We start from the raw sequence: 21,661 nt of genomic DNA on the forward strand, positions 1-21,661 counted from the left end.
GTGAAAGTACAATTTTATATTCTTAATGAATTTTAAGACGTTAAATATATAATTGTGTCAATAATAATAATAATAATAATAATAATAATAATAACAATAATAACAATAATAATAATAATAATAATAATAATAATTTCTTCCATAGGCCTACGAAAATTTGTTGGGGAATATTATCTGCTCTATATTACTTGTCACTTACGTAAAAATCAAGTGAAAGATATAGAACAAATTTCAAATAAATCGACATTTTTTTATAGTCCCTCAAATAAAGATCCATTAATATTGATTAGTATACTGTAGTAGAGGAAGCAAGATCTGTCTTGTGACTTTATGATGTGCCGTGGGTAGGCCTATATCAGCAATGGATATGGATGGGGAAGATAGATTTTAGTCTGAGATAAACTTCCGTATCGATAGATTCATATAAAATTAACCATTATAAAGCTAATTCTGTTGTTGATAGTTCATTCCTTCCCTTCTCGCACAGCTTACGTGTAAAGTTTCGCCTCCTCTTCTATAAATGATTCAGTTTCATGTGTACCATTTCCGTTTCTATTTATTCATATGTACAGAATACCAATAAAACACGTGTAATCGCACACAGACAGGCAAACATTTCGGTAATTAATTATTTATTATTACCAGGGATTCTGAAAACAATAATTGAAAGTTTTTCGATTTAATTTTTCCCACATCACAGCACCTTTCATTTATACTTGATGTAATGAGAAAGTAAGAAGTCAACATTCCACTAACATTTTTGAAACGTGGTCTTCGAGATTGTACGTTTGCATTTTTTTCACGCTTGTAGTATCCTCGTGTAAGTCTTCTATTTCAGATAGGCCTACTGTATATCCTGATGAAGTGATTATTCGTGGTTCATTATCATTGCTCCCGGCTCGACTGTAGATAGCCAACCGAGAATGAACGAAACGAAGACTAAGACGACTACTACACTCTTCATACTATACTGTATATGCCTTTAGTATTCCTGGCGCTAATTGAATATAATTGTCGAAGAAAAATTTGCACACACAACTTTGGTATGCGAACCATGTTACTTTAGCCAGTATTTTCTTCAACAAAGGGACTGTGAACTCTACAAACTCAGCGACATTATCAAGAAATAAGAATGATTCGAATCCAGAGAAATAGTTTATTTCGTCATTCAGAGTAACTTTTACAGGTAGCTTTTGTCATTAAATGCGAATAGTTGTACGTGATATACTGTATTTTATGGATAATGAAAATACGGCTAACTATTGCGTTGTTTTCTTCTTGTGGCGGAGAAGCTAAAAATTTAGTGGAACAGAAGTTTTCTTAACTACTGGAGAGGTTACGCTGCTTTGAAATTCCACAGTGTTTTCATATCTACACACACACACACACGCACGCACACACACACACAGACTGTGACAGTGTTTTAAGGAAATAAGTACAGATATTTTGAAATGTGATACATACATAAAGTTGGTACAAAATGAAAATTCGTCAGCAAATTTTTCCTTAATTTAACAATTTGTGCAGTAGTTAATGTTGAATCGAGGTAGCTTAGATTTCGAAAGAAGGCAGCTTATAAACGCCTGCAAGATTATGCGGACCGTAGATAGATATAATGCCCTTTCCTTTCTGAAAATATTCTCTTGGTCAGCCGTTCTCAGTTTGTTTATATAGAAGGTATATGACACTATTTAAGCATTTTAGGCATTTTCTCGAAGCATAAAAACAACAATAGTATGCAAAAATTCACATAGTTCCTTTCACTGTTTTTTATTATTTAAAAATATTTGCACATCCCTAACTTTATGTATGTGTGTTGATGTTTTAGTATATAACTTTCTTATGTAATGATCTGTGTTTCTACATAATTCTTCAAGCATGTTCAGATGTTCCGTACAGTACGTATTATGTTCTTCACGTATTTACTCGTAATCCACTACTATAAATTATCAAATATATAAAATAAATCTTCAAAACATAGAAATAAAAATAAATACAGAACTCTTGCGACTTTTTTGCAAACAAATTTATAACTGACTATTTATGAACATTTTGATATATGAGAATAGGTAATAAATGATTAAACTTCTCGGGTCTCTCAACTCATTTGCGTGCAAATGTTCGCGAGCTGAACGTTTTGCAAGAGATAAAGTCCTCTCTGTTATAATGGCTTCGAGCGATACGAAAAGAATGCAAAACTTTCTTCAAGTTTTGAGTCGGAGAAAACTTGAACGTTGTACAGTGTTAATACAAAAAAGAACGCGACTCAAAGAAACCGAATTGGCAAGGAATATAAGACAGTAATTTATATGTCCCAAACAGCAGCTGTCGGACGCAGCAGGTGTGGGCTTACCTATAGCTTTGGAAGATTTCTTGGACGTGGGAGTCCACCGAATGGCGTTGAGGTCTTCAGCCAAGGAGAAGAAGCGGTGGTATTGGCGGGAGTTTGGCCTCACTTTAATGAGACTGCTTCCTGTCATCATGTACTGAAGACATGCCGAAGCTGAAACACAAAAGAAATATACGCTCTTATATGTAGGCTACATACCATCATTTACCGGTGATAAGATTGAGAATTGACTTTCTGAAATGCAATGTTTTCATGAACATCACAAAGAAAGAGAGAAAACCTTTGGAGGAAAAATTATCCGAGATTCTAAACAAGTCAGTTTTACAAAATTTGTCTTCCAATTTGAAAGTAAATTATTTAACCTATAATTTTAGAATGAACCTGTTAATCACCAAGAATTTAAAAGAAAGACGTTTCATAATGGTATCTAAAATAATTATTCAATCGATGATATACGTAATACCAAAAATAGTCAAATGAAATATTTGCATTAATTACAGAAAAGTGTTAATAAATATACCTGGTAAAAATAATAAGAAATAACATTATTTGAAGTAGCATATGCTACAATATTCCGAAAATAAAGGCATCGACTGCATTTCCATATCTCACATGTTCCTTGATTCAAGTCACATTCGTTGTATTATATAAACTCAGAGTGGTCTGTACAATAGTCTTACTCAAACGGCTGTTTTCAGTAGCGTCACAAATCTTTGAATCCATAACATCGACGTCATAATTATTTTCCTGTTTAAAAAAGCAGAAATGTTAATTTTGTGAAATTTCTGCTGCAAGTGAGAATGGAAATTTGTTTCCTCCTAACTTGGCAGTGGCAATTTTCGTGAGTGGACGACTGTAAATACCGATAGGTTGAAGAGCGGGTTGACCGCCATTGTAGTGGATCAGTTCCGTTAGATCTTTAAATATTTCGGTAGTTATTTGTAACGTTTTCGATTAAAACTCATTTGCCATTGAGTTTGATCATGGGCATATCGCTTATTTAAGTATAAAATTCAGAGATTGACAAAAACCTGTTGACATAACATGTTTCAGAAGTCATCTGTAAACCAGAAGTCGCAAACATTAGGCTATGAAAGGTTTGTGTCACTGAATACAGTGATTTATAAATTCTTTTATCCAAATCCGATGTAATGAAGCAGTATAACATTGAAACATCTTGGCCTTGAATTTGAATATAGGCCAGGGTCTGTTATCAGATTATTACCATTATTATTATTATTATTATTATTATTATTATTATTATTATTATTATTATCATTATTATTATAACTATTTCTTACCAGTGTTTATTATTGTCACACTAACATTAGTTATCCAATTTTCATTATTTACTTTCATGTTGTTTTATGATCTTGATATTAATGTAATAACTATGTAAGCAAATGTATTTAATTAGAATTAGAGTCTGGCTGGGCGGAAGAGAAGGCCTACTGGCCTTAGCTCTGCCAGATTAAATAAATAAATTATTATTATTATTATTATTATTATTATTATTATTATTATTATTATTTCTATGAGCAGATTCGATTGTTTCACGTCCATCTGGGTCAGAGTTTTTAAATTGGAAGGAATTGAGAAGGAAGTGATAATGGCTTATTTTAGGTAGGGTATTATCCCAGCATATGCTAAAATGTCTGAGGAAAATTATTATTTACGTATCATTACTAACGTATTTTATCATTAGTATTATTATTATTATTATTATTATTATTAGGATTATTATTACTATGATTATTATTATTACTATGATTATTATTATTATTATTATTATTATTATTATTATTATTATTATTATTATTATTATTATTATTATTATTATTATGCGCCGTGAAATTATTTTAAAATTTCTCAATTTTAAGGGATAGCAGGTAGGGCTGGCTGTGCAAACAAATTATAAACTGTAAATCACTTTAATTCATTCAATTGCCTGTCAATTTACAGTACTAACTTACCGATTAATGAATAACACTGACTTACTAAAGTTTTGCCTTAACTATTCCCTCTGAAGTGTAATATTACAAGAACTTGACAAATGATGTAACCTAACCACCATATATGTTGAAACTATGGCCTTTGTTAACAATACAATGTGGTTTTCTAGGAACAAATTTTCTAGAGCATGTGCATTCAGTTCCTGGTAGGCGTAAACATTAACCTGATTTACTTTATGAAGTACCATTACTTGTACAACAAGTTTAACATCAAATTTTGGTGCCTTTCCCTCATTCAGACCTTGTAATTGACGAAAATTTTTTTCACATAGCAAACGTAGCCTATTGTAAAAACACTTGGTGAAGTGGTACTCAAACCTTCATTATTTTTTCTCCTTAAAAATCCACTATGTAGCACATTGTCACAGTTACCAAACATTAGAAAATTTACACGAACTAAATAGGCCTATTTATGCTTTTTTTCTGTCGCACTCATATCGTAACACGCCTATCACACAGGCTTCCACTCTGCATCCTCTACAATGGCCTCCGCTAGAAGGTTTAAATTATTCCGCGACCGCAGCGCTCTCGAAATGTCTAATACTAATTTACAAGTTGATTGGTTTCAGTTTGCTTGATTGATCAGAATGTCCTGTCATTTTTGAGTTGAAATTTAAAGTTACAACTTTTGAGATCAACATAATAATTGGTATGAAATATGCTCATAAATATATACCTGTAAAAAAACAAGCGACCGCACTCGTAAACCTCGAATATACTGCAAGTCCACTTCGGATCACGGTGATGTTACACGATGCATGCATGATAACTTGAATATTATTTATATCGGTAACCAACGATAACTTAAATATTATTTGTGATGCTAAAGAACTATAACAGAATATAAATGATTACTTGATTATTATTTATATCGCTAAAGAACGATAACAGAATATAAATGGTAACTCGAATATTATTTATAATGCTAAAGAAGTATAACAGAATATAAGTGATAATTTGAATATTATTTATATCGCTAAAGAACGATAACAATATAAATAACATGAATATTATCTATATCGCTATAGAACGATAGCAGAATAGAAATAACTTGAATATTATTTATTCGCTAAAGAATGATAACAAAATGAAGTGATAACTTGAACAATGCTCGAACTCACAACCTTCGAATCATTAACCGAGCACTCTACCGCTACTCTACGAGACGCAGATATCGAATGACTCCATAGTTCCGAAAGTGCTTCTACAAGCGCGAGCATCGTGTAACATCACCGTGATCCAAAGTGGACTTAGGAAATATTCGTTGTTTACGAGTGCTGTCACTTTTTTTTGACAGCTGCACATCTGTTATCTGGCAGTACATCTCACTTGACGATATGTGTCAGAGGAAGAACAATTGTTTTATGCATCTGAAGTCCGTTTGGTGTAATATGTAGCTAATCGCCGATGCATGCAATGGGAGGGTAAACGAACTGGCCACCCTACCCATCATCTCCTGACTTATTTGCCTCATAAATGGCGCCTTGTTGGTATCACTTCTGAGAGTCAGACCTGTCTTCGGACAGTTGACTAAACAAAATGTAAAATCTAATTTTATTGAAACAATTAAAATTGATTCAATACAATATGAATTAAATCCAGCTCATTAGCAGTGAAATTACTTTCGTGCAGATGAACAGATTTAACAATAACAGAGTTCATCTTGAACTTTAAATGCTGTCGAAATGTATATTTTTAATTTTTCTGCAAAAACGATTTAGAAAAGTAGTGAATATTGTCAATCATTTAATAGGAGAACTGCTCATTCATTAAACTTCAATGGAGTACAGGTAGAAGATGGGACAAACTCCTGCACACTCAGACTGCCCATGTTGGCCCACTGTGCTACTTCCAGAATAAATTTTGACGTCGACGAATGGAGTCCTCGCATTCAAGCACAGGATTGTTTACGTGTCGTAAACATGTTTTTTATTTAAAATTTTACTCCAAACAGGCAGATGGAAGAGTACCCAAGGCTTTAAGATTAACAGTCACAAGTTTTGAACTCTCTGTTTACGTTTATCGTATTTTCAAAGAAGGAATTAGAGTTTTATAATACCTCTGTTGCCGAATATGAAAAGAAGGAACATAGGCCTACTTACAGGATCAGCTATGAAAAGAAAGTCATTGGGTGAAAGAACTGTTCTTGATTTGATTAAAAAAGCAAGCTGTCCACCGTTCCACTGCTCCATGGCGACTAATCGGATAGTGCTGCGTAAATGACATGGCTTCAACAACTTAACGACAGATAGCAGAACCTTCTATATGCTACTAAACTCGTATATCGCGTACTTTAAAATCACCCGATTCCCTGTCGTACCTTGTATTAATTTAAAAACACGAACTGTAAACATTAGTATCATTTCCAAATTAATTATTATTTCGAAACCTGTATGGTAAATATTCGAATGGAACATTTTAATTCATACTATATCCCCTAAATTTTTTTCAGTGTTTCAAGATTTTCATTCCGAAACTTCTATTGTTTTTGCGTCCAATATAGACTGTCCTGCTGAGTGAGGACTATATTTTTATACTCGTAGTTCGGAAAATGCGAGAAGTCCGACGGAATAATTTTACGTACAGTAGAGGAGGCAAGACCTGTCCTGTGATCTTATCATATGCCATAGCTATATCACCAATGGATATGGGGCGAAGATAGGTTTTAGTCTGAGATGAACTTCCGTGTCGGTAGATTCGCATATTACTAACCGTCATAAAACAAACGCTCTTTCTGATAGCTCAATCTTTTCCCTCTCGCACAGCTCACATGCGAGGTCTCGCCTTCTCATCTATACGGGTAGACTGCTGAGGTTGTGCAGTAAAGTAGCATGAAACAATATGTCTACCGCTTCGGAATATTTTACTTATATACGTACATTGGCTGATTTCTGTCGTGCGAAATAAGAAAACATTTTCCTTCTACATCTTTCGTTGCTTCAGCCTGTTAAAGGCAGAACCAGAAATTTTGTCCTCTACTTCAGTCATGTCAAATGATGCCCAAAGGCGCAAGAGCGCGCTTTAGAGCTCAGGAAAGCCTGATCGCTTTACAGCGGAAACGAAAGAGACAGACGAAAGAGGTGGTATATGTCGCTTGGTTGAGCCACATACAGGGATGGCCAGCACTGACTCACTGGATAAAGGGAATAGAACTTATTAAAATTGTATCCATGTTAATTTTTAGATTTGTCTGAGAAGTATAAGTGATTTGTAAGAATGTAAGTTTTAATTTTAATGTTCATTTTTCAGAAGCTTGCTATTTTATTCAAAAGGAATATTTTCTCGACTTTCTTAGAGAAAAGTGAAATTTTCAGATTTTTTTTTAGTAGCCTTGCAGGTACTAAAACAATGTTATCGAAAATCAAATATATCGTAAGTACGTTTTACTGAAGATAGTGTATTACAAATTTTTTAAATATTCGCATCAAAATTTTTGTAAGAAAATGAATTAACAAAGCAACTAGTTACATCATAAACAAAAGATATGTGCCCATGTGTTGTAAATACGTCAGCTCTATAGCTTCAGCAGATTTCGAGAAAATAATTTAATATTCTGATGATCATGTTGCGCACCAATATCACCTTAAAAGCATAATGCGATAAGAGTTTTGTTATGTAATATTAGTTACAGTTAAAACATATACCTCTGGTAACTTTGTTTTGTACTCTAATATTGTTTTGATTAGTTTATTGATTACTTTTATAAGGCTAGTAGTAGTAGTAGTAGTAGTAGTAGTAGAGTTTAAGAAGGGCGCGTCAGCTACTATGGCTATTTGCGCCCTTATCTAAAATTCTTAATATTACAAATACATAAATAATATAATAATCAGAGTGATAAAAGAACTAAAAAGCGTTGTCACGATAAAACGAGGCACACAAATGCAGTACACATAAGATGATTTCTACAGAATCATAAAAGTGAGCAATTCTACCACACTAGGTGGTATTCAAGACGAACAAATAAAACAATAAAACTAAGGCAACCAGAGATAACTTGTAAATTAAATTTTAAAAGCATAAAATTTTATAAAATATTCGGATGTATAAAGTCCGAAATGTCAACAATGTAAAATCAAATATAAAACAACAAATGTAACCTCCGGATGTAAAGGGTCCGGAGGATAAGTAAAACGGATCAATAAAAAACTAAATCACCTTATCCAAACCTGTATTTGATAAAAATCTCAGAACTGCATTTGTACAATTAAAATCATTTCCAAGAGCGTCACGTAATGTCGGCCGAATTCCATATTGCCTCCGTGCATGGTCATATTTCCTACAACGCAATAAAAAGTGTTCCACCGTAAGTGGAACATGACACATATCGCACTCCGGCTGAGGTTCGCCATGTAGGAGATGGCCGTGTGTCAGATGACAATGGCCAATCCTCAACCGGGTGAGTAAAACCTCCTCGTGTCGCGACGCTCTTGTAGACGAATCCCAAACTCGAACAGTATTCTTTATATTTCGTAATTTGTTTCCTTCTTGTGCAGACCATTCTCCTTCCCATTGCCACCATATTTTATATTTCAAGTAGTTTCGAATGTCCTGCCACCTCTCGCACCAATATACCAGAGAGCCATTCAGTGCGCCAGCCCTGGCTGCAGCATCCGCGGCCTCATTTCCTGCAATCCCTACATGGCCAGGAATCCACACTACTCCAATCTCATAATCAGAGCAAAGGAGAGTATGGAACAGCTGCTGAGTTCTTAAGACAAGCGAATCATCACAATTAAAAGACTGCAAGGACTGGATGGCACTTAAAGCATCGGAACAGATAAGAAATCTGCCCCGAGGTTGCCTAATTAAAAACAATAAAACTCTGTAAAAAGCATAGAGTTCAGCAGTAAAAACACTAGTATATTGGCTTAGTCTGTATTTAAATATCTCTCCATTTGTAACGAAGGAACAACCAACACAATCATTTATCCGGGATCCGTCAGTAAAAACTAATGAATAATTTGGATATCGGGATAAAAGTTCACTAAAACGTAGTCTATAAACAAAAGCTGGTGTAAAATTCTTAAAACAGCGGCTCAGACTTATATCAAACATGGGACGTCGCATAATCCACGGTGGAGTGGTGGTATACTCCACTGTGCTAAAGATACCATCAATATCAATTCCAACTTAGCATGTCATATTCAAACTCTTTCTTTGAGATATCACTTTCTTTATGTATGATGTGTTTCATTCACTTAATACAGTATAGATTTAGTACTATGGGATTTATGTGAATATTCCTTCTTAACTCTTTAGTATGTTATTAAAGTTTAAAACACAACTCCAATATTAACAAATTGGTGTTAGTACTTTTGTTTTACAAACAATATAGAAAATATCAAACCGAAAGAAGCCATATAAAAATAACGACATAAAATTTCACTTTCCGTTTCAAGTTTGTTTCCTAATCCAACAGGCTCCATATTCATATCCGAGGGGGACCCAAAAATAATCGGAATGTTTTTTTTTCTTTTCTTTTTTTTTTTTTTTGCATTTTTATTTCACTCTACATTCACAGTGTTTCAGTCCCCTTCAAAGTATTGTCCATGTGCATTAATGCACTTGTCCCAACCCTTTGGCCACTGCTGAAAATAGTGGTGGAACACTTGAGGCAGGACACTGTTCAAAGCCGTTAGCGTGTTTTCTTTGACGTCATCCACGTCACTGAATCGTTTTCCTTCATCCGTGGAAACAAAAAAAGTCCGACGGAGCCAGATCGGGTGAGTAGGGTGCGTGAGGCACAAGCATCATGTTGTAGTTTGTCAAAAACTGTCGGACCGTCAAAGCTGTGTGGGCTTGAGTATTTTCGTGGTGAAGCAACTAGTTCCCATTTCTCCACATTTCGGGCCGTTTTTGTTGCACACTTTCTCGTAATCTTCGTAACACATCCAAATAGAAATATTGGTTCACTGTTTGTCCTGGCGGAACGAACTCTTTGTGGACAATGCCATTCACATAAAAAATCAACATTGTTTTCACATTGGATCGCGCTTGACGTGCTTTCTTGGGTCGTAGTGAATTTTGAGTTTTCCACTGGCTCGATGCTTGCTTTGATTCTGGATCGTACCCATAGCACCAAGACACAATTCTTTTAAGAAAATTTGGATCGTTCTGCACTTCACTCTTCAAGTCGCGGCAAACTCTCACGCGGTTTTCTCTTTGGTCATATGTGAGCAAGCGAGAAACAAATTTTGCAGATACCCCTCTCATGTGCAAATCTTCGGTTAAAATTCACTGGACCGAGCTCCATGGCAGGTTCGTTTGCTCAGAAACTTCGTCAATGGTTTTTCGACGATCTTCATCAATTGCACGTTTGATTTTGGCAATGTTTTCGTCATTTCTTCCTGTCGAAGAACGCCCGGGGCGTGGCATGTCTTCAGTTGACATGTTCCCAGATTTGAAACGGGAAAATCACTCGTAGACCTGTGATTTCCCCAAAGCATCAGTATTAAAGGCTTGCCGAAGCATTCCAGCGATCTCGGCTGCAGTTTTCCCTAACAGAAAACAAAATTTCACACACACTCTTTGTTCCTTGTGGTCGGCCATCTCACTAATCACCAAACGGTTGAAACAGGAAAGCAAACAACACAGCACCACAGACAAACCACTTAACTCAGACTGACGCCAGCTCACTAACGGTCGCGGGAGACCCCAAACTAACACCACTTAACAGCACAACTCGTAACTACAAAGCATGCGCGCGCAACAGTTCGGTTCCGGTTACTTTTGGGTCCACCCTCGTACATAATCATTCCTCCTTCCATACCTAGCGCTTAATGCCCGCTCACGACATCAAGATAAAAAATGCGCTTGCTTTGACATCACTGCTCTACTTCAATACAAAAATGTACAGGAACATCATTTTATTTTTACTTCAATTTTTATTGTACCTGATTTTTTTAATGTACTTCACTCCCACCCCTTCTACTAATGAAGCTCAACCGTCCTCCACACAGATCCAAGACCGCATATACAGTACAGTCACAGTAGCCTCACGGTCATAGTGAACAGTACGTTCCAAAAATATGTTCGCGTTTTCCAGTGACGAAAGAACTTTCAATATTGAATCATTTTCGCACAGGTACTGTCGTCCATTTGCCTACGTCGTATCCCGATTTCCCCCACCAGCTTTTATTCGCCAGCTAGTGGCTGGGCTGTCTTACTTAGCTCTCTTCTGAGAACATTAATTTCTGTTAGGAATTGGACGTCTATGTAATGTTATACAACTGTTTAAAATAACTTAAACAAAAGGGCCTCGTTAAATAATTAACTGTCACGTGATTTCCTCCCTTTCTACGACCCTGCGACATAACCAAATGGACGGACAGTAGATGGTATGTCTGAGTAATTTTATCTTTTCGGATCGGACAGAAGTGAAGATTGAATTTACAGTACGTAAGGTACTCTTTTATAGAGTAGGTACAGAATTATTTCATCATAAGTTACTAGTACGAAGAACGAAACTGGTAATTGGAATTAGGTACAATATTCTATAGTGCGATAATATGCACATTAGAACTGAAGCCTGTATCGAAATGAACGGCTAACATTTTAAAAAATATGTTTAAATATCCATATTCTGATTATTTTTCAATTTAACTTCATTCTCTATACTATTGTACGCTAATGTGCTTTAGAGAGTATAATATACACTGCATAATGAATACGTCCACATGAACAGCCCAGTTCGTGAGTAAAAACACTTATTGTTATTACTGCACTGTATTTTAATTAAACAAGAACCTAATGAAAATGATCAAACTCAAAAGCGCAATATTTCCTAGTTTACGTAAATGGATGAACTACTTTTCTTCCCTCCTATAGCTAGTATAGTGATTTGTTTGTATATTACGCCAGTATCATCAAATTCCAGTCGTAGAAGAGGGTAGCAAACGGCCTTGATCCAGAGGTATAGGCAAGTTAATATTAAAAATGTTAGTAAAAAAATGATGTCCCTGTACAAAACATATTGTAGAAGAGTACGATAGTCTAATCCATTATGGTAAAGGGGAGAAAATGTACAATTCCTTTCTCGGGAATAGGATCAAGAGATCTTCGCGAGAAACGGTACAAGCAGCAATAAAACGGAACGATAAATTATAGTTTATACCTTTTTACTTGGAAGACTTGGTACAACATAAGATGTTATACAGTCTTGGAAATGGAGATTTCTTTTTCAATTCGTGTAGAAATGGTGGTGCAAGCCTCTAAAGTATTCTTTTCATTTATATACATATGTATGAACATTTGACTTCATTTCGTCAGTGCTATGATATTACTATTACAACTGTGTTAAGTTTTTAATTACAACTTGGCCATTACCATTATAATAATGTGGAGGACAATAAGCTTTCAAACGTAAAGTTTAGAGGTAGAGATATGGTAGTACTTTTCACGCGAATCATAGAGCATTCCTATGTACTGCAGTCTAAAGAAACGTTTTGTGCACCCGTGATGAAATGAGTTGCATACCGTCTGTATTACGCGGCTAAGCCGACCACACCTTCCACCACACTACGCATTCCTCTACAGCCTTCATATCCGTATACAATAGCTCTAGTGGTGATCTGTCATTCCTCATAGATCTATACACGCTATAGGAGGCAAGATCTGACCTATGACCATATGTGCCGTAGCTATATCACCAATACGTATGGACGGGGAAGATGTTTTAGCATGAAATGACCTTCCGTGTTCGTAGATTGGTATAGCCTAATATTAACCATCATGAAGCAAACCCTCTTTCTGATAGTTAATTCTTTTCCCTCTCGCATAGCTCATATGCCGGGTCTCGCCTTTTCATTTGTAATATGTTTTTTTACTAATTTCGGCACCTCAGCCGGAGGCTTATTGTGCCTAGACCCACAACTCTACTGAACACACGCACACACTGCAGGACTCCTCCGTGTACTGGGTCAGGGTACCCGGGTGCCACTGCGAGACACCACACACACTGGGACAATGGACAGACAACCAGTACCCGTGAAGAGGTCCGAATTATATCCGCCTGACTTCACGACCGGGAATAGAACCCGGGCCATCTTAATCAGGTGTCCAGGACGCTACCTCAAGACCAAGCAGCGGACGTAATAAGTACTAATCGTCATATCTCTTTTGGGCAAGTAGGAGCCTGTGCGGGCTAAAGTGCCTGTTATATATAACTATTAATCGTATTAATTGTCTAAAACTGATTACCACTGCCATCTATCTATCTCTGGATTAACCACGAATAACATCTACTGCGACGGATGGAGGCTCTGACGTAACAGAAACATGGGAGATGTCATATTTTAACGAAACGTGATTATAATAAAATGAGAATTGTTGATTGTATTGGTGTAATGGCGATGAGGAAACGGGAGAACCCTGATAAAAACCCTCACAGCTGTCCACCACTCTGTCATTGCCGGGATTTCAACTTGGTTCTGCGGTCATAGTAAGCGAGATGTCTGCCAACTGATCTAGCTAAGGCGTCTTAAGAATAAAGTTCAAGTAAAGCACTATGGAGTTCTTTGAAATGTTTAAAACACTCTTCTGGAAAATTATCATTTTCTGTTTACCATTAAGTTATACGGGACACAATATTCCATTATTGATTTTTAGTAACCTGAAGTACTGCACAGCACTTTACTATATATATTATTACTTGGTAGAAAATAATTCCAATAACATGAGAATTGATGGTATGTCAGAGGAAATTGGTATATCGGTACATTATCTTTTCCAACCAAAATTTTACGGGAATTAGAAGCAAAATTTGGTGCCCCTCTACTATTAAATAAAAACAAAAAATAAGAAGGCCTATAGATAAAATGAAAATGAAAATGTATTTAAATAAGTAGATAGTAGATTCAAGTCCGTGTCTAATAAGCAAACAATACCAAATAATATGTGATGAGCGAGGATCGATGCTGAAATAAAATCCAGCTAAAATTGATGAACTCTCACGATTCGAGGCACTGGTGACATGTGGAGGCCACGCAAGTTAACTTCACCCGGGAATGAATAAGTAACACATCCACTGCCCACTGCAAGTTCCCGCCTCCGTCAGTTATTAACTTCAAAAGCGACGATAAGCCACACGTCACGAGTCAGGCAATCCTACATAAACGAATAGTTATCGTCATGCCACGTGTGTTCCTTGTGTGATTTCAGTAGACTACTTACGACTCTGTTTTCTCAGAGTGTCATCGTTAGGGACACAGTAAAACATTAAAGAAATTACATCAAATTCGGTAAATAAACCTATTGTAATTCGTGAAAAAAGTCGTTATTTAAATATGTCAATCATGAAAAAAATTCTGTATTTAAATATGTAAATCGTGAATAGAAGTATTTGAATTTAAACATGGAAATCACTATATTAATCATCGCATTCAACAGGAGTTCAGTAATTTGGTTTTGTGATTAGCATAATACAGCTCCATTCAAATATAACCTTAGTTACTTACGGTTTTTAGAGAACCCGGAGGATCATGTGATTTTATTTGCTTTATTTTAGTTGCTTATTTAACGACGCTGTATCAACTACTAGGTTATTTAGCGTCCATGAGATTGGTGATAGCGAGATGATATTTGGCGAGATGTGGCCGAGGATTCGCCATAGATTATCTTACATTCACATTACGATTGGGGAAAACCTCGGAAAAACCCAACCAGGTAATCAGCCCAAGCGCAACTTCAGACCGGCAGGCAAGCGCCTTAACCGACTGAGCCATGCCGGTGGCTAGGCTCATGTGATATGGACGTGGTATCAATGGACTATCGTCCTGGAAGCGTTCTCGGAACACTGATTGCACAGCTCACAGCGTTATAAAGGACAGAGAATTGGACCAAATATTCTTGTCACACTATTAGGCCTACTCACCTATCCTGAAATAGGATTGTGTGCTGTCCCGAAGGCAAATGGTTGGCACACAAATTATTGATATGTAATGAATAATTGAAGAAGTTATAACAGCCAAATATGTTCACATGAGTTTCCTTTTACGTTGGAACGCTACACAAAATTATGACCAACCCCATAGTGTCTACAGCATAATGCTGCATGATTGCATGCGAGTATATAGCGTTCGGAATTTAGAAAACACCATTGAGTATGTAGGTGTTTTCTTAGCGGACATCTCCCCTGTTTGTAATATGTTTTTTTTACTAATGGCGGGTACTTTACTTTTCGTCATTCACCCTATGAAGCCAGTTGTGTAGATCAATTTACCGACAGAGTCGTTGCTCAGGGTGCGCCATAGGAGGCTGGTCTACGCTACAGCCACGATGAGATGGTGATGGAGATTTGTTGGGATGCCACAGGGGAACGGATCTTCCGGAGGAAAATCCTGTGTTACCTGGACCATGGGCTTGCCCGACACAAGTTATAAATCGGGGGTACGTCGGGGATCGAACCCGGGTCCACAAGATTAGGGCCTATAAGTTCAGCGCTCTAGCCACAAGGCCTCCGTGGCGGCTCTTTCTCGTTCTCGTTCTCTCTCTCTCTGTCTCTCTCGCTCTCGTGGTAATGTAACAAAAATGAGTTATTTCCATATTTTCTAACGTGTATAAAATAAAGAAGTAAATGTAAACATTATGATAAAGTATGGCTTCAAATATAAACGCTTTGTATGCTTATAATTAAAATATATATAGTCTAGATGTTAATTTATATTATATTTCCTATAAACGAAGAAATGGAATAGATTTACTTCTGTTATTTTACATACGTTATGATACAGCCTAGGTAAATAACTCATTTTAGACTTATTTTTTGTTGTATTACAAAGAAGGAGGATGTTCGCTAAGAAGGCGCCTATAAGATGCGTATATTCTCAAGTATTTTATAAACTCCGAACGCACTTACAGAACCGTTTCCTCTTCTCGTCCACATAATCTTCAATCTAGGTTACTGGTAATCCCATATTATAGAGTGTGCTTTATAGGAGCGTGGTTTGTAAGAAGCCTCAGATCTTTTTTCAAGAGACGTCAGCTGAAATTTAGTAGTTCTTCAGTTGTGCCCTTTATACAGTCCATTAATACATAATATTCTATACCTCTTAAGTGGATTATATTCCCTGATATATGTTATTTTTTACATTGATCTCTTATTAATTGCTTCTTTTGTGATACATTTAGGAACCTCATTAACTTCCTGTGGACCAATAAATATGATCGTTGATCTTCATCTTGCATGTTCCACAATGATCTAGCGATCAGATCGCTTTTATTGTGTAATGGTATAACTATTCAATAATAAGTACAGCATTCCAACTATCCAATGCTTTCAGTGTGGTCTCATTAAGATTATTAGAATTCGCTCATTTATATCACACCTTGAATTATTATAATTTGTACATACAGTATTAAACTATTGAAAATTTATGTCTGAAAAGCAGTAACATATTTCCCCAACGAGAAAATGAAACCTATCCTTCATCTTATGCCATAAATCCCTGGCCATGAACCCTGCTCTCTCCCGTATCCGTATGTAAACCTGTAGGCCTACAAGATATGAGAGGAAAATGTCTGCAAGTGATTTCCCCAAATATTGCGATCCATTACAAAATCAAATTATGTGAGTAAATAATAGACTGGAGAAATGAAATCTGAACCAGTCCCGAAGAATGAGTTCTCAACTTTTTCTAGATTATATAATGTCATGTTCCCACCGTTGAAGAATTTTGGCATTGTACGAGGTGCGTTTGCAAAGTTCGTGGCCTGAAACTTAACCTCCTGACACCTGAGACATTTGTTGTTTTATTTTTAAAGGTTATGATATACGTAAATAACTCATTTTACACTTATTTTTTGTTGTATTACAAAGAAGGAGGATGTTCGTTAAGAAGGCGCCTATAAGATGCGTAATTCTACACTTCAAAGAAAAAGTTACTGACATTGGAAAAAATTCTTCAGGTTACAGTTAAGGCACAAGTGCATGTATGTTATACTATACTTCGGGGGTCTGCACATACATCTTATATCATAATCACCTATGAAGTAATGCATAATATACTATACTCTCAGGACTCGGGAGGATAGATGGCATTGAAAACTTATCAACAACGCCGTCATTATTTGTGGCCATTTTACATTAGTTCACGCACAAATATTATAATTTTTTATTGATTACATTTAGTTTAGATTAATTTTGAAGATAGTGCTCCGTACAGATTGGCAAAGATGGAAAATATCGAGCTTCGTGCTGTCATTAAATATTTCGTAAAAAATTGTATGAAGGAGTCCAACATAAATTAAAGGAGACATGGATGCTATTCTGGGAAACCCGCTCCAGCGTTTTTGACTGTGAAAAAATGGGCGGCACTATTTAAACATGGTCGAGAAAGTCTGGAAGACGACCCCCACAGTAGATGTATAGTAGCAGCAAGTGAAGAAATCGTAGACAAAATCCACAATATGGTGTTGAATGACCATGGACTGAAATTGTGAGAAATTAGCGAGGTTATGCATATCTCAACTGAACGGTTGTGCCACATCTTAGTCAATGTCATGGGTATATCCAAGGTTTCCGCGGTTGTTAGCACCGGAACAAAATCACGTCCGATGTCAAATTTCGAGGGATTGTCTGACTCGTTTCGAGAAAAACAGACCCAATTTTTGGGCGGTTAGTGACCACTGATGAAATCTAGATCCACTGCTACATACCATAGACAGAACAACAGAAGAAACAATGAAAGCACAGTGATTCTCCGCCTCCAAAGAAAGCAAAAGCAGTTCAGTCGGCTGGGAAATTCATGGCGTCCTTGTTCTGGGATTCTAAGGGAATGATCGACTCTCTAGCAAAGAGGAGAACAATAACCGGAGAATGTTTTTGAAATCTCCTGCAGCAAACTGAAAGGGAAAATTCGCGACAAGAGGCCGGGTATGGCCAAGAAGAAAGTGTTGTTTCATCACAATGCATCTGCTCACGTCTGCAATCGCGGTTGATAAACTACACTAACTACGTTTCGAATTGTTGCCGCACACCCCCTACTCACGAAATCTTGCACCCACAGAATTCTTTCTTTTCCCAAGGCTCAAAAGTCACATGGCTGGGAAGAAATTTTTGTGAAATGAAGAGATTATCGCAGCAGCAGAAGCCTTTTTTGCAGATCTCGAGGAATCCGTTGACAAGGAGAGTAGGCCCTATAGTAGCATTGCAACACCGGTAGAATAAGTGTGTGAATCTCAGGGGGGATTATGTTGAAAAATAATGGTTGTTTCTGAATAATCTCAGTTTAATTTCTATGTCAGGCTATGAACTTTTCAAACAACTCTCGCATTACTAAATTCCGTAGACTACCTCTGGCGTGCAATCCTCTTCCCCACCATAATTATAATGTCAAATGGCGTCAGACCTTCATCTCCGCAGTTGCATCGGAGTCATTTGCACTCCTTTGTAATTCATATGCAAGCAAGTTCATTTGCACTCCATTATAATTTCTATGCAAACACGTACCCACTATCTTTCTGAAAAGAAAACAATTCTAAATCATCAGGTCGGAACTCACGTTGAAAAGTCTCACAAGAGGAGCTATTGCAAAAGAAAGGTTAAATACAGAAGAACATCATCTGTCAGTATGAACCGAAAATCACAATGAACTTCCAAAAATTTCTCAAAACTTCATGGACATACAGTACATGCTTGATATATTTCGCGATCTTTCTTCTTCATCAGCCTTATACAAATGTTATCTTTGACCCTCTCCATTATATACTGGTAAGATATTAGTAACTTCATCTGCAACACACAGTTAAATTGTGGCTTCTTAAAATTACACCACCTGCCTCTATTGTAGCATAAATTGTATCATCGCTTTCCATAAGGCAAAGAGTTATTTTTCTCGTAATGCTGGAGTAACTGAACATTAAGCGTTATCACTCAAACCACTCTTTTGTGTTAGCAGTCTGTATAGTAGGTTCTTGCAAAACACCTTACCTTACAGAATACATCTGTGCACAAAAGTTAGAGGGGATATTGCGAATGAATTTTGAAAGAATCTTAGTTTTCTTTGTGAATCTCTACAACACTAAAGTGTCGTAGATTATGAAGGATCTAATAACCATAATATAAAACCATATCTATATCTTCGTTCCCATATTTTCATTTACATGCGACTAATGGCAATTTTTAGAGCTTATTTCGAGCGTCTTTCTTTGCTGTCAATTATTTGAAAATATTTAGGAGAGGGAGATCCTCAATTATCTTTGAAAATTTCCCACCTCCTATATTGGACGATGTTCATTGTAAAGTATGAAGATATGGTGAATCGGTGTAAAAGAAATATCAATACTGGAGCAAAAGTACCCCAATGCCTATCCTTTTCAATCACAAATTTCACTCCATCTTGCATAAACTTGAATCTGTCATAGAAAGTTATCGTTCTAGTCGTTCGCCTGATGGTGTACCGTTAGCGCAATGGATAGTTAGAAAATATAAAGAGTCACGCGAGGTCAAATGTTCTTTACAACCCCGTATGGTTGGCCCTTAGGAGGAGAGAACAAGTTAGGCGTGTTTATATTTTCTGACTATCCACTGTGGAAACATTACGTTAGTCGGCTGCAGAAGTCCCGAATATCTATTTATTATGGAATTGGAACCAAGAACTTTGGTTTCTGTACAACGTTAATGCTGCGTGTCTAAGCCCTCACTGATTGGTTGTTTTCACGAGAGCTATATCCTTGCAGTTAGGCCTTTAACAGGTCCAATGAATGTCCTGCATGCAATGATTGTCTTAAGTCCGAAGGATAGCTCGGTGGCATTCGTAAATCCGACGTTGATAGACTTACCATTTTCCTGGGCCCTGCAGGTAAGGTTCCACCATCTACCGACCAGCGCGAACACAGAGCCCGGAGCCCCAAGCCCTTAGAAACTAGATCAGCATCGAAAACCCGTATCGCCAGATATCACCTCAGCCACTTTTTACTAGATGATAGATGAAATAAGGAGGAAGTGTAGTGTTGATGAAATGAAAGAGGGAAACGGGAGTATCGGTACCTCGAGAAATACTTTTTGCAACGTCTGTTTTGTCTACCACAAATTCCATCAAAACGTGAACGGGGATTGAACTCGGGCCACCTGGATGGAAGACCAGAGTTCCAACGGCATAAGCCCTTATTACTATTCAGCTTGTTTTATCAATCTGTCACATTCTGGATTATCTTAGAACTAATTGCAGTTGTGTCACTCGCTTGGCGACTGCATAATAAATATTATTATGATATTATTTTGGGCTTGAGGAAAATCATGAGACCCGAGTCTGAATACGCAGTCTCGGAGATGGAATCCCTAGCTCTCCTAGAACCAGATCAATAACCCGTTGTCACGCGTAAGTCTTGGACCTGTAGTTTGCGACCAGGCAAACGAATATTATAACAGGCCAGTCAGTCTCAGCTACATAACAGTAGCAGGCGATCACTAATTTCATTGAATATATTTCAGTATTCGAAGTTGCTCTAAATGCGAACTGGAAGATGATGGCATCTGTGCACATAGATAGAGGAAAAAATATGGATTCCCCCTCCAAATATTACTATTACGTAATTATTTTCACTGAACATCGATACCACAGCAGTCGCAGAGTTGAGGAAAATGTATTCCTTTGAAGTGACACCAGATGTGATCAACTAAAATCTACCTAGAATTTGTCTTGTCTTGCTGAGATCAATACCCTTTTTTAGTCAGCCTCACATGTAATTTCAGTTCCTTATTGTAGGTGACATTATGATAATCGTGGATGACGGCTAGCAACACTAACCTAACGCGATTATTTAGAGAACACCAGATGTCCGAGATACAAATTTTAACTCAGTTCTGATAGAAACTCGAAAACGCAGTAATATTCTCCAGGGAGAGATAACCCTTAGCTTTAGGGACTTTCAGTTTTAAACTTTTGTTTGTCTTTGTGTTTTCTATTACTTTCTCGATATATGATGTATAAAAATAAAGTAATGAGATGCTAAAGAACTACATGTTAACTTTTTTAAAGGAGTTAAACATGATCTATATCTCTGCTATGGATAAATGGTTACCAGGATGCCGTTATCTGTTTGCTCATCCGTTTGTTGTTCTTACAGCAATTTTCCCTGCCCTAAACTAATGAATGGACTTTGTTTTCATTTTCGACTTCGATAGTCTTGTGGTTGAAATGCTGACTGTTGAATCCGAGGAAAAGCCGGCAGAGGGCAATGGATTTTCAATGAGATAGTAATATTGCTTCCTTCGGGAGTAAATCTGAGACGCCCATGTATATTTACTGCACGTGAAAGAACACTATGAATGAATGAATGAATGAATGAATGAATGAATGAA

At 36.7% G+C, this 21,661-nt stretch overlaps 1 protein-coding gene across 2 annotated transcripts in view; it reads right to left on the minus strand.

Moving 5' to 3' along the window:
- Positions 1 to 21,661, minus strand: part of LOC138707893 (inactive phospholipase C-like protein 2) — an 876,200-nt gene that overhangs the window by 556,298 nt on the left and 298,241 nt on the right. For both annotated transcript variants that reach the window (XM_069837934.1, XM_069837935.1), the window contains exon 2: positions 2,354 to 2,503. In XM_069837934.1, coding sequence (XP_069694035.1) covers positions 2,354 to 2,503 — 150 coding nt within the window. The remainder of the gene's footprint in view (positions 1 to 2,353; positions 2,504 to 21,661) is intronic.

The sequence above is a fragment of the Periplaneta americana genome, chromosome 10, assembly GCF_040183065.1.
Source record: "Periplaneta americana isolate PAMFEO1 chromosome 10, P.americana_PAMFEO1_priV1, whole genome shotgun sequence".
NCBI lineage: Eukaryota > Metazoa > Arthropoda > Insecta > Blattodea > Blattidae > Periplaneta > Periplaneta americana.